General features: G+C 40.3%; 1 protein-coding gene across 1 annotated transcript in view; it reads right to left on the bottom strand.

Moving 5' to 3' along the window:
* MOSMO (modulator of smoothened) overlaps nucleotides 1-13,854 on the bottom strand; it is a 29,702-nt gene that overhangs the window by 9,065 nt on the left and 6,783 nt on the right. Inside the window, exon 2 of the mRNA XM_027726265.2 lies at nucleotides 541-753. Within this exon, the coding sequence (XP_027582066.1) occupies nucleotides 541-753 (213 nt within the window). The remainder of the gene's footprint in view (nucleotides 1-540; nucleotides 754-13,854) is intronic.

The raw sequence follows: 13,854 nt of genomic DNA, 5'->3' as shown, positions 1-13,854 counted from the left end.
GATACTCTGAATAAAGCAGCCACCGGGAGCACGAAGCAGGACTGAACCAGCATCAACCCCGAGCCAGGTGACCACGAGACACCTGAAGTAGGGATGGATTGTCTCAGATGGACCAACTGCCTCCACTGCCTTGGGGAGAGGATTCTCTGTCATTCCATGCAGCTGGGAATAAGTCCTGGTTATATGGGAGTAGGGCAGTATGAAACACTGCAGACACTCAAATCAGGACTGACCTCTTCTATCCCTGCTCATTCCCTTAGGTCAATTAATGGCACTGGCAAGGAAGGTAAAGGGGTCAGGCCTTCCCTTCTCTCACCTTGGGCCCACAGACTATTATTCCCTCTCAATTACAGTCACTTACGACACCAACCCCTTTATTTTGGAAGACTTATTTTTCCCTCAGATGTGGTATTTAAAAGAGAGGGAATGTTTTGTACAGTAAGAGCCCTGAGCACTGCTCCTTAACCACACTACAGTGTTATTTCGGACTCCACCAGTTTATCCTGCATACAGGGCAACTGTGCAGTTGAGGTCACTTACTTCCAGTGAAAGCTATCCAGCGGGCATATTTAGTAGCTTCTCTTCGCCAGTGGGAAGCCACCAGCAAACCACAAGTGACAGTTAGTGAAATGATTCCCATTATGATGAAAAATAACGTAGTGACCCACTCGGGAGGCAGCCGTGGAGGAATACAGGTCCTGTCACGTCCATGGATGGTTTGACACTGTCGCACAAGGCCAACTGTGAGAGCACCTGAAAATACACAGCAGAGAGGCAAGTAAACTTTCAAAATCCTCTCTGAGGGGCGCTCAATCGCAAACCAAAGCTCAGAATTGCCCCAAAATAAGGGATTCTTTCCTTGATGAACCTTAATAAGCCTTTCAAACACAGAGGATGGGGGGGCATGCTTCGAACATCTCTCTTCAGGTTCTGTCATCATGCACTTGCATAAGTTGAAGTGAGATGGCTGCAAGCTGTATCTGGTTCCTGAGTGGCAATCAAGGTCTAATCAAAGGGATAAAGCACTCCTAATAAAGCCTGCCAGTACCAGCTAATGTGGTAGCTGAATTGTACAGAGGATCACTCCCTCATCTGTGCAAGATGAAGTACTTTTATAATCTAACAAAAGGAGCTCAAGTCCCCCTAAAATGCCTTTAATTGTCTTATACCTTTTTCCCTCATCTGTAAATACAGTTTTAATCCTCTAAGTCTTGCAGCAGAAACTGCATTTGATTCATGTATGATTTTAAAAACATTTTAAACCCCTGCTTATTGACAACAGCTCTTTAAGAGTCCCTCTGGTCAATCCTTTTGATGGTTAACAAGAATAACTGCACACATAAACTGGGATATCTACACAAAAGATCTATCAAAAAGATACCAAGAAAAATGGTAAGACTGGTACAGGAACCCTAAAGTTTTACACAAAATGATGTATTTTCTGTTAAATAATAAATTAAAAAATCTGCTTTGAAATCTAATTCAGTGGTTTTGAGATTCATCAAGAAGCTTTTACTAAGCTTTAATAATGAAGTTATATTCATTTGGAAAATTTTAACCCCACTTTAACATGTAAGATTAAGACCCATTTCTTCCAGTGTCTCTTAAACAGTAAGTTCTGTATTTCTCAACTTTGTCCCTTCTTCTGAGCTGTTTTCCTAAATAATCACAATTATCCTTTATCTAAATTAGGAGAAAAAACCAATAATGGATAGCATTAGAGTCAAAAACTTTCTCCACAAATTACTTCAAGTAAATATGGTTTTAGTTGACCTGTTTCAAACAAAAAGAGGGCAACTCAGAAACAATTACAGTGAGACTTGGAAGCTTAGGTTTAGCATGTCCTTTGGAGGGGGAAACATCTGTCATACTTTTTAGCTTCTTTTTGGGGGAAAAAAAAAAGCATGAAACAAAGAATTAAGCCAATAGTCAAAAGGGTAACCAGTCCTACTGCACCTCCTAGAACCCTGGAGCCAACTTCTACAGATCCTGTGTGCTCACACCTCAGCAAGAAGTACCACCAGAATCAGCTTCTGACCTCAGAATCCTTGGGTTAGGAGGCAGCATATGATGTTTGATTAGATGCAGTGCTTCACATACACTCCCAGAGGATGGGAAGAGCCAAAAGCAAAACTGTTATAGAATCAGTTTTGCTGAAGCATTCCTGTAACCTTTCTTAGACTACAAATTTCAGCCCCATTCAAATACATCCTTTTAATTACACAACTGAAAGATTCAGAGACGAATTTTCAGCTAACAGCTGAACAGCTACAAACCTCAATAGAATTGGCATTTTCTATTCCAGATACACAGCAATCACACCATTGCTGTGCCCCAGGGCTACACAAAACTGAGCCAGAATCACACGAGCAACCCTGCACAGCTCACACACCTGTACAGTACAGTTTTACAGGAACTGCTTCTCAGTTGGCTTTTCATAGCCTGCAATGTTTTCATTGCACATCAGCTGCTGTGTCCTTAAAAGTCAAGCTCCCTGGAACACACTGCAGAACCTCATACAAAACACTAAGCAGTCTCCTGGAGTTTGGGGATAAAGAGTCTTATTCACTGCAGTATCACACAACAGGAAATCGATCCCAATCACTCTGCAGGACTAGGATTTACCAACAATTTTACTATACTTACAGCAGAAGTCAGTTTTTTCCAAACTGCATTTCTGATCAAAGAATGACTTCATAAAAATGACATCACACACTCAGTAGATGTTTTCTGAATTCAAAGACCTCTCCTAACTTCAGTGGCAATAATTTAGTGCATTTTTAACTTTGGCAAAAGCAACAGAGCCCCTGTGCTGGACTTGGTTCCATTTTGTGTGTTAACTGAAACTAAAGAACAGCTGCTATAGAAGAGCATATATTAGCAAGGGACAACTACTTCATCTTTCAGATGAATTTACAATTTATATTGAAGGTATTTTTCAATTAACATGAGCACATTTAACATGTCAGCTAAGCCCAGTACTGCCATATTTAGAGGAAACACAAGAAAACTCCATCTTGAACTACTATTTTTCAATTAAATGCTTTTTTTACTGTCAACATCCAAAGGGTCATTTTCTAAAAAAACCCACCCAAACCAAGAAATCCACAACTGAAAATTAAAAAAAGGAGGACAAAAAATCTCTGAATTGTGAGTACCAGAGTAGCATTCCTTTTTAATACAAAGATAGTTGCAAGAAACTATTGAGAGCATGGTTTCCTAAACACCACTTCTGGTGCCCAAGTGTATTGTTTCACTCTGGTTTTTTCTTCTTCTTCTTTTTTTTTTTTTTTAACAGAATTTTACAGTGTCAGCAATTAAATTTCAGAATCTGCCATTTTTGGAGGAAATATAGTGAACTTTATGGTTAAGCTTTTGCTAGCACATACCAGTATTTTTTCTTAAATCTGCTCCACGGATTACAAATCTGAAGGGGATATACTCCATATTTAAGGTTTTGAATCTTGAGTCTGCAGACTCTAGGGAGGCAAATGGAGGGCAAGAGGTCTGGGAGCCATTTCTGAAGGTTTCACAAAGGTAACTGGAAAAACAACCTCATTAAGAACTCATGAATGTAGTTATAGTTTAAGTTGACTACACAGGAATACCTCACTTGTGTACATAAACTGGGCACAAGGAAATTAAATCTCAGGGCTTTCTCCCATAATGACAAATCTCCTGTTGAAAGCAGACTTCAAAAGAAGTCTCTGGTGTGGAAAAAGCATATTTATTTGCCATGGAATTCAAAAGAAGAGTGTTTATATGGTATTTTATTGTGTTGGTCCTGTTCTAAACCAATCAAGCAAACAGTTGCCAGGCAGCTGCCAACAAACTAACTTATCACAGAAAGTCTTGTTTAACCTTATCTAGTCTATCACTGAAGGAGGGACAGAGATAATAAACTGAACAGTCTCCTTCTGCCTGTAGTTAGAGAATAGCCCAAGTCCATCTCAAACCAGTCACCAAGTTCCACTCTGATCCATAGGTAAAAGAGGTTTTTAAGTCATTCTCTCAGAACAACTTCAGCATAATTGTTGCAAATCTAAGCACTTAACACAGGTGCCAAGCAAACAGCACAGCTAATGCCAGAAGATTAGGCAGCTTAAAGATGGATCCAGCCCTAAAACATGTGCAGTGGAGTGAGCACATCTGCCCTTCCTCCACCTCCCCGTTCCCACACGTCAGGAGCCACAGGGTGACCTAGAGGTGCAGGAACTGCTCCCATACTCTTGTTTGCCTCTCTCCTCAGAGCTTCCAAGACTGGCATTATTCAGGTCAGCGCAGGCGGTGCAAGAGGTGATTAGGATATATATGCTAATTACTAAAAATGAGATTCAACCTTTATCAAATCAGAGAATGCTGCCCTGAGCAAATGTTAGTGAAGTGGTCCTTAGTCTTTCCCAGTAAATCTATTCCCTGAAGTGCCAAAGCATTTCAAATGCATTAAACAGCCTTCCAGTAGTGACAGTCTCCAGTTAGTACCAGAGAAAGATTTTGTGATCACCCAACTCCTCCAGACTGACACTAATGCTCTTTTTCTGACACTGCATGTTTTTGCTAGAATCAGTAATAAAAAGACTCTTTAACAAATACACCAACACTGGGGAGCATCACCAATTTAACAAAACCATTGAGGGAAAGAGGGGGAAAGGCACCAAGCCAAGGAAAGGCAAGCCCTCATTCTCCCCCTGGGTGCAACGAGCAGCTGCCAGGGAGCCGACCCCCAAGTCCCACTCCAGCCCCGCGGTGCTGTGCCATCCCTCTCCCGTTTCCCTGGTAACTACAGAGCCACCAAGGAGGAATCACACGCTACAGAGAGAAACAAAGATTGCTGCAGCCCTTTGACTCCCCCTCCTCTACATCACTTCTGAATTATTAAAAGTGGCACAGCAATACCACGGCTGGAAAGCAGCAGCACAATAACGGCCATTCAGATGCTCGCTGTTCATCTGTTCCTTGATTGCCAGAACATGTGGGATCAAGCGTGCCAGATGGACACAGGAGAGGTGCCACTGCCATGAGGAGCTTGCCACAGCATGAGAAACAACTAATATGGTAAAAGCACAACGCAGTGAACGAGGTGGGGCTCAAACATTAGAAGGTCACAGAGCTCAGCAGCTATGCTCTCACACAAACATCCTCAGAACTGCTCTTGCTCAGCTTGGGGTGCTGCTCCTCCTCTGTCCTCCCCTACTGTCCCCACCTGAAAATCTCTTTACTCTTTTCTATTAGAGAAAATGCTATTCCTTGGGTTTAAGTGCATCTGCAACCCCTTATATTCTGTGACAACAGCTTCCTCACTTTTACCTTCCATACATCAATGACATCCTCAGCAAAATGCTTAACACTAACATTAAATAAATATTACAGGCCAATATGCCTAGTGAGGAGGTTAAAGCATCCAACCACTCCCAGATAGCCCACCTGCTCTCCCCCGCTCGCTGTCCTGATGAGATGGGATGATTCTGCCAGAAAAGCCATTTGTGAGTGCCAGACAATTTCTGCTCAAACAAGATGCTTTTCTACAGTGCCCTGTGGACTTGTTAAACCATCTTTGCTAAGCGAAGAGCACAGTTTAGAGGGCTCCTAACGAGGTGCTGGTCACATAAATCTTAGCGCATCGCCAATGTGGCAAGGACACTGGTAAGTTCTGTGTTTTAGTAATGAGCACAGGATATGGAGCTGAGTTATCTGGGCACACTAAAACATTCATTACTGCTGGTTAGGTAACAGTCACATGCCAGGGAATGACATATGTAAAATAAGGGCAGCTCAGTTAAGGCATTCCCTGGAACTCTCATTGTGCCACAGACAAGGGCAGGAGTTAAGTCGTCTTTGGAAAATTTCTAAGTTCTATCGAGCTGATAAACCTGAATGGGAAAAGGTGTAGGTCCATCTAAGACCAGGCTGCAGCTGTGTAGTGCACAGCTGTACTTGCTACCAACCCGGGGGAAACTTGAAAGGTCTACAGAAAACGCACTGCTTTGGTCATGGCAGGCTAAATCCCTGTATCTGTAACAGTAGTTCCAACACACCTGCCTGGAATAACAAACAAGGAGAAGGTGTTTCCAAGAAGAAAATTTTCAAAGTCATCAAAGGAATTTGGCAGTTGAAGATGGGATGTTTCCCGTTCTTACATATGGAATTTATTTTCCTGCATTGGGCACTTGAAGTGATGTTGCTAATAAAGGGGGAAGAGAGAATGACTTATTTCGGTTTATTTATATGTATTTTGTTCTGGGCAAAAATTCTATTAATTCTATGTTCTAGGTAGTGATTCCTTGGAAACAGGGTGCTCTCCCTTCTGCCTTTCCCAAAATCCAGGGAACTGACACTGCTAATCTTTCCCTACCACAGCCTTGGAAGTACTTCATACAGTTAATTCTACTTATTCCAGTGCAAAACTCCATCAGAAATCAGGCCCTGTACCCTGTACCCTTATGAGGAGATTAGTCACGCCCAGAGCAAGCAATGCAGAAGGTTAGTGGAAAAGCTACGCTTTTGTAGGAAAAGCACCACCTCTGGTGTGAAGGGGGAAAAGATAACAGCATCCTGCTGGTTTGCAAAACCGAGGAGGAAAAAGGGATTAGCAATGCTGGGGAAGACCACTTGACTCTGCAAGGCACGGTCCAGGTTTAACAGTCAGTCATGGGGTCTCTGTATGTCCAGTCCCACCACGTGGTGCCCACAGACAGAGCTCCCAGAACTGGTTTGTATCTACAACTGCTCACAGTCAGAGCCTTGTAAAAGGAAATGTAGTTAGTCTTCATCTCAATTTTCAACCGCTGACCGATTAAAGCAATTTTAATACAGCCTCAAACTACGTCATATCTGAGCATTTTTTAAATAGCCCACACACATAATTAACTGCAGCTAAGTAACTATAAGCAAGTTGAACACCTTTTCCTCCACATTTGTGCTTAGGTCATTGTTGTAGGACAATACAATAACTGAATTACACCTCAGTAGCAATAAAAAGTATACGAAATGGTCAAAATATAAGATAGGATCCACTACCAGTTTCTAATCAGGTATGAGAATACCATATCTGTTACTGTTCTTACATTAATAATTACTTCTTTTGTGAGGGATGGGGGTACTCTGAGTAGATGCTCTTTAGCACTTATGCCACTAAAATAACTTGGAGGTTACCATGCAAGTACAGTATTCAGGATGTGGCATAAGAGGTCGATTCTTTCCCTGCGGATGTTCCAGACGTAGTTCAGTCAGTAAGATTCATAGGAAACCAAGTTCAGATTCACAAAAATAAGATTTATAAATTTTTAAGGAAGGCTGAAAAGAATAACAGAGGATCAACTGCAAAAGCACCGAACATAGAGGAGTTCAAAACAAAGGGATTATGAATTATCTTTCCTACCCTTTGTAAGTCAAATCTTATGTTTTTGGCATTCACTCCAATTTGTCTCTCAAATCATCTAACAGGTGTTGTAACCCTGGGAAAAAAGCTTTGGAGCTTCTCACTTTGAAGAAGACCACATTCAAGATCAATACATACACCCACTGAATGTTTACTGGCATGAAAGACACACCTAAAAAATATTTATGTAATGTTAAAAGGTCAGTTTTCACTAAAGACCTAGATTTACTTGCAAAGTCTCTGCTATACCTAGAGGGCCTCTTTTAAGAGCAACTCAAGTCAATGTTTTAAGATTATGTTATATAAGCTGATGTTTCTCTTCTACTCCATTTATCCATACCAACTTTGAAATGCACCATCCTTCTTGTTCTAGAGATGTAAAGGGTGTTTCCCTGTTTCAGGAATTAAGTATTCTTAAAAATACTCATATAGGTGAGGTAACATCCCTAGCTTCAAAGCCAGCTATGAGGAACCTACCAATTTAATTATATTTACCAACCTCATTTCCAGAGAGTTTAACTTACCAGGTACCATTTTTTGTCACTCTTCAGAAAACTTTCTGGCTTTTAAAGAGAAGAATTCAAAGCTTTAAAGTCTAAAGTCAAAGCTGGAAGAGTTGTAGTATATTAGCAGAAAAGCCTGCCTTGCTGCTGAACAACATCTGGTGCCTGAGTTGCCTCAAAAGTTTTCAATTCCATGTTTGTATCATGCCTAATGCAAACCAAATCCCCCCTTCACAAAAACCACAGTCTTCTCCCTCCCTCCTCCTTAAATTAAAAAAAAAAAATAAAAAATCAGGGGCCATCTATTGGGAAAGACTTACATGTATTACAAAAGTTTATTACTACAGATGACAATCATTATGATATACTAATTGCAAGTGATGTTTACACTGCAGACAGTTGGACCAATAAAAGCAAGTTTATTTCTGAATCCCAACATACAAGTTTCAATGCCGTGCTGCTTGTGTGTTGGGTTTATTTAATGCTTTTTTTCTTCTGCATCTCCTCTTTTTTTTTATTTTTTTTAATTATTTTTTTGAGATGGACCACAGACTTTCTAAGAGCTATCCTGCAGCTATCCTGCAACAATGCAGGAACAACTCTCCTGACACAAAAAAGGCTCTGTGTTCTCATGTATCAGAGCCAAGAAATCTGCCCATGCTGAAGGTATTCTTTCCTACTTGAGAAGTCAGCAGTAATTAAATGTTGGTAAACAGGATTTCTAATAAGCTGCATCCTTCTGTTTGTTAATTTTCTAAAACTATGAGCATTTTCACAATGGGACAGTGTTGTCAGTGACTAGAATCTTTACAGCTTCTGAAGTGGCAAGGGCCTGGAAAAAAGAGAGAACCTTTTTTAAAATAAGAAAACTTAATGTTTTATTTAGCTTAAAAAAAACAAACAAAAATCCATAGTTATTCCCATTTTTCCTCCAACCAAAACAGAGCTACTCAAGGTTGACAAAATTCACTGCCTAAGAGAAGAAAGATCAAAGGCAGTGTCAATATTTAAAAACTATTTTTCTAGTCAGCTACACCAGTTTTATGCCATATGTTCAGTTGAAAGCCACAAGCTACGACACCTACAGCTGTTCTGCCGTTTAACATCTGATGAGCTTTTTTTCTTTTTAACAGAGTTAGTTATATTTGGCTTCAGACAGAGCTGGAAAGTGACACCTCTTTATCCAACACCCCACACGACCCTACCCCAGCCTTATCAGAAATGGTCTGTTCATCACTTCCCAACCTGTGGCTGATGTGCAGGTCTTTGGGGCTCGAGCCAGTGACATGAGGTGGCCAGGCTGGGTCAGTAATGGCAGCACCAGAGTTTGCCCTGTGGTACCAACATGACACGACCAGAAAACCACGGGAATTCTGCATCTTCTGTGTAGAAGGTGATCCACTACACTGGTGTCTTATCAGGTGGTCTGTTCACAGGCTCCATTTTTAACTCCTGCATATCCAAAAGCATCACATCACCAAGTCAGTTGAGTTTCAAACTTAGTTATGTTCAAGCAGATCAGGACAGATACACCAAAATCCTCAAACCACACCAAGTAAAGTATCCTATTGTTCTCTCTCTCTTTATTCATGGAGAGAAAAATTAGAGGAGTATCAGCCTTCCTGGTTACAGCCTAAAGCTGTAACCAGTGACAAAGGCACTCAAGGTAGCAGAAAATTCAGGTCCTGGCCCTGCCCTCCAAGATTCCTTGTGCATTTTATCAAATCAAATTCAGGAGGAATAAGGATCGTCTTCCTCCGTCAGACGTAACTGCTGTGCTGATCTCAGCTTGCATCAGACATGCTCCAAGGACACCCACTAATCTGGCTCTTCCATGGCCTTATGAATCACCCAGTGGTGAAGGTGAAAAGAGAAGTGTTGAAATGCCTTTTGGCATTTATATGGTTAGAAACATATTTGCAAAGTTTAGGTGTGTGTTCTGCAAACACTCAGCCCAAATGCACCTTATGTGCTTGAATGTTTACTTACACCTGAGCCTAACTTTCAATTGGTCCACTTCTGGGAGAATATGTTAGGCCCAGATTGCCTGAAAGTACAACAGACTATGCCAAATAAAGAACAAAACATTCAAAAAGCAAACAAAATGTACTAACAATTGTGGCAGTTCCTTTAAATCACACAACTGATGGCAGGATTGTATTTATAGCAATGAGGACACGAGAAGGGAAGTTGGCAGGTAGAAGTAATCTTTTATTAAAACCTCTAGAATAATTGGAAAGATTAGGCACATTTCTGGTCTTGCAAGCCCTTCCTTGGACACACAGGGTTCCCTCACTGTACTGGTTGGGAATATAAAAGATGCTATCCCTGTCTACCAGACTTGGCTTTATTCCATAAGGCATCTTTGTCAACTGAAGAATGGCACCTATTTGCCCGAAGACATATTTCATTGCAACTGGAATAATATTTCAAGTAGAATAAAACCCAACCTTAGATTTTATTCCTAAAGGCACTTTTTAGCTGTTGCCAAACCTGTGTATGACACGCTTGTAAGAACCAGCAATGCAGGTTAAACTGCACTTGAAAGGGATGAGGTACAGGGGCAAAGATTTCATTATCTCCAATAACGCTTCATGTGCTGAAATACAGACTGACACACAGCTTAACTACACACCACCTGTCCTCAAGGACTGCTGGCACACAGTTTCCTGCCTGATTAACATTTGAAGCCCCCCCAGTTTAAATAGTAGTTTCTACTTTTCAGGCAAACTGGAAAACAAACCAAACGAAACCGAACCCCAACCTTCTTCTGCAGTAATAATTCTCAAAATTAGGCATTTGCTAGTTGTTCCCATCACAAGAAAAACATTAAAAACAAAGAAGAATAGAAAAGCAGGAAGCATATTCAGGGTCTGTCCTGAAGTTATATTTTCTTATCCCTTTTGCTAGGGCAAGTCCTTGCTTTAGAAGCCTGCATAATTTAAACCTGAATTATTTAGGCAATTAACAGGTGCTGTCTGTGTGGTGATAACACTTTCTCCCTTATCACAAATTGGCATCTACAAAAATAGACTCTTAGAGTCTGGAGACTTTTTTTTTTTTGCTAGAATAAGAGAAGACAGACCATTCCTGAACAGTTAAATTTATACTTTACTGAAAACAGCAAGGCTCAGCCCTTTCTGAGCAAGTGGGACTATTCTTCAAAAGCAATGAGATGTTATATAGTGCTCCAAAGAGCACATCTGTTAACAAATGCTTATACAGTTGTTATACTGACGTTCTGAAGCAGAATTCACTCTAATGTTAGATTTGATATAAAAAACCAAGAAATACTCATCAACTTCATCTTACTGAACATCTACTTACAGACAGCATTTACTTCAGATTCCACTGGGCATAAGTCAACAGACTTCTGTTCGTAAAACAGCAACTACTACTTCTGCCCTTTATTCTCTTTATTTCACTATTTTTCACGTATTAAGCTTCAGAGTGCTTCTTGGAATTGCTGAGTGACCCACTAATATTCCACTGAAAGAATTTATGGGACCACATTAGAAATTTTTGGCCTTTCAATCTTTCCAGGTTTCCTGTACAATCTTGTAGCATAGTTTTTAAATTGAATTAAGTGTGGGTTTCAAAGACAACATGAAACGTGCTTCTTCCCACATGAGTTTCTGCAATGGAGAGCACATCATTAACTCGTGAATTTAGGTGCATGATTAGTTTCAGAACGGAATTCAACCTAAGGAAAAGAAGTTCTTTCTTCACCCTTGTGACTTCTCTTCCCCCACAGCACGCTACGCCCACAAGGCTCCTCACATCAACAGGCACAGAAGCAGCAGTGCCTTTTCTCCTCTACGAGAAAGGAAATCAGAATCTTCCACTGTGGCAGTTCTGGAGCTGACGTTTCCACTGATGGTGGGAATACTGTTGGATTACTGTCTATGCTTAAGAAAAGATACCTCTTAATGCTGCAATTTAGAGCCTTTCTATTTTGTGTAGAGAAGACTGAACATCAAAGTAAATTTTTTAAGTCAAACAAGTCACTCTCTATACAAAAGTCATCCTTTAGGAAACTTGAGGTCCATGACAACCTGTCATCAGTTTTCTTCACTTTGGTTTGGTATAAAGACATTATAACCAAAGGTTGTGAATGTTTGATGCAATAAGCTCACACAGATTAAGTTACAGATAAAACCATTCCCCCTTACTTGTACATTTGTCTTGCCCATCAATGAAGTCCGAATCCCTCTCATTCCACATGGATACAAAGATTTTATTGCAGAAAGCAAGCTGTTTCACTAAGCCTAAGAACATTAGTATATGTGCCATCAATTTGAGAAGAGTAGAAAGAATCAGCGTTCAAAGCAGCCCTTCTGAAGTATTCACAGCAGAGCAGTTCTGAGGCACACAGCGAACGATCAGTTGTCCTATTCCCTCCTATTTTGATCCCACACTTATTCCTTAAAATACAACTAAATGACATTATTGCCAACAGCTGAAAGTAGTCACAGCAAGAAAAGTGGAAACAAGGCAAGAACAACCTGGGCAAAGGAACGGAAAAGCCGCGAGTAAGAACTGCAACACTAAAACTCTACAAACATGATGAGCAGCACAGAAATAAACTACTTGACTTTACTGTCTATGAACACTGTAATTTGATTATTAAATTCTTGGATGTACCATGCCCAGAGGCAGCCCAGCCTTACCAATGCAGTGTCCAAACAACAGCACAAAGAATTGCTCACGGTCAAGGAAGTTCAAGGCTTAATGTGAACTGTCTTCAACTGGACAAGTATTTAAACATCTAAGTGGGGTATTAATCACTACACCTTGAGAGACTGTCATCCTTAATAATCTCAAAGTGCTTTGTAATTTATGGCACAGAACTGCAGCTACCATGAGGTTCTTGGGCAGCAGCCAACTGTTGCTTATCACACTGTGTTGTCTGGATAGGAAATGCTGGCTTTGGATACTGCAGTGAATCCTTGAGAGGCTTTCAGTGCCTTCACAAGGGAGCATTTTAGTTCATCCCAAGGACCCAGATATATTAGACTGTGTTTTACTCAAAGACAGGAACCAGACTCTACATACTCTGTATGAATTTTGAACCTCTAACTCTTAGCAGCGAGTATTTCATACTGGATTAGCCCATCCCACAGATAAACCATCACAATCAGACATTTCCTAAGGTAGCCAAGAGAGACCAAACTCTCATCGTCAACTCTATTTACAAAATTTAAAACATATATACAAGATAATACCTTTAAGATAAATCCTACAAGATAAATCCTTCAAACATGATATCACAGGAAGAAACCAAAAGCTTCACCCTGAGAAAGGACACAGCCTATGACTGTTGATTCCGTGTAGATTCCTACAGAATCAGGCCAATAGAAGTGCTCTTCCAGTCAAATGCTCTAGCTTGTTTCTGCTTTCCTTAAAATAGACACCTACCCTGCACAGATCCTCTTCTTGGCCATATCTCCAGTTTTTCAGATCTGTGTATATCTCCATCAGTCAGAGGCTTGGGGAAGAAAAGTGAAATTCAGCAAAGCAGCTGGAGCACACATAAGGGGACTGCTGCAAAATTACCACAGAACTTTTTTCCTGCATATAGCCCTTAGTAATAAAAACCTTTGTGAATTACTAAATTTGTAGGCACTCTGAATTATAAGAACTTATCATTAGGTATTGAGAAATTTATTTTAAAATTTAAAATTGTACATACTATAAAATAATTTATAATTTTCCCAAATTACTTTGTACAAGAATAAAACATTCTCCATGTTTTATTTGTTCGACCATACTACAAAAATAATTTTGTATCTGTTTTTAAAATAGCATTTATCCACTGCAAAGGTAAATATTCCTCCTCATCTATGAGTCACTCCAGTTACCTTCTTCTGAAATACACAGTTCTCAACCACTTCTGGAAAAGGATTCAAGAACTGCCTAAATAAGATGAAAATCCTACACACTGCAGCACACAAGAAAAGTTAGTTCTCCCCA

The sequence above is a fragment of the Pipra filicauda genome, unplaced genomic scaffold (genome assembly GCF_003945595.2).
Source record: "Pipra filicauda isolate LSUMZ 115617 unplaced genomic scaffold, ASM394559v2 scaffold127_size2900866_pilon, whole genome shotgun sequence".
Lineage (NCBI taxonomy): Eukaryota > Metazoa > Chordata > Aves > Passeriformes > Pipridae > Pipra > Pipra filicauda.
Note: the sequence above shows the minus strand (reverse complement) of the source record. Positions and strands in the feature narration are given on the sequence as shown.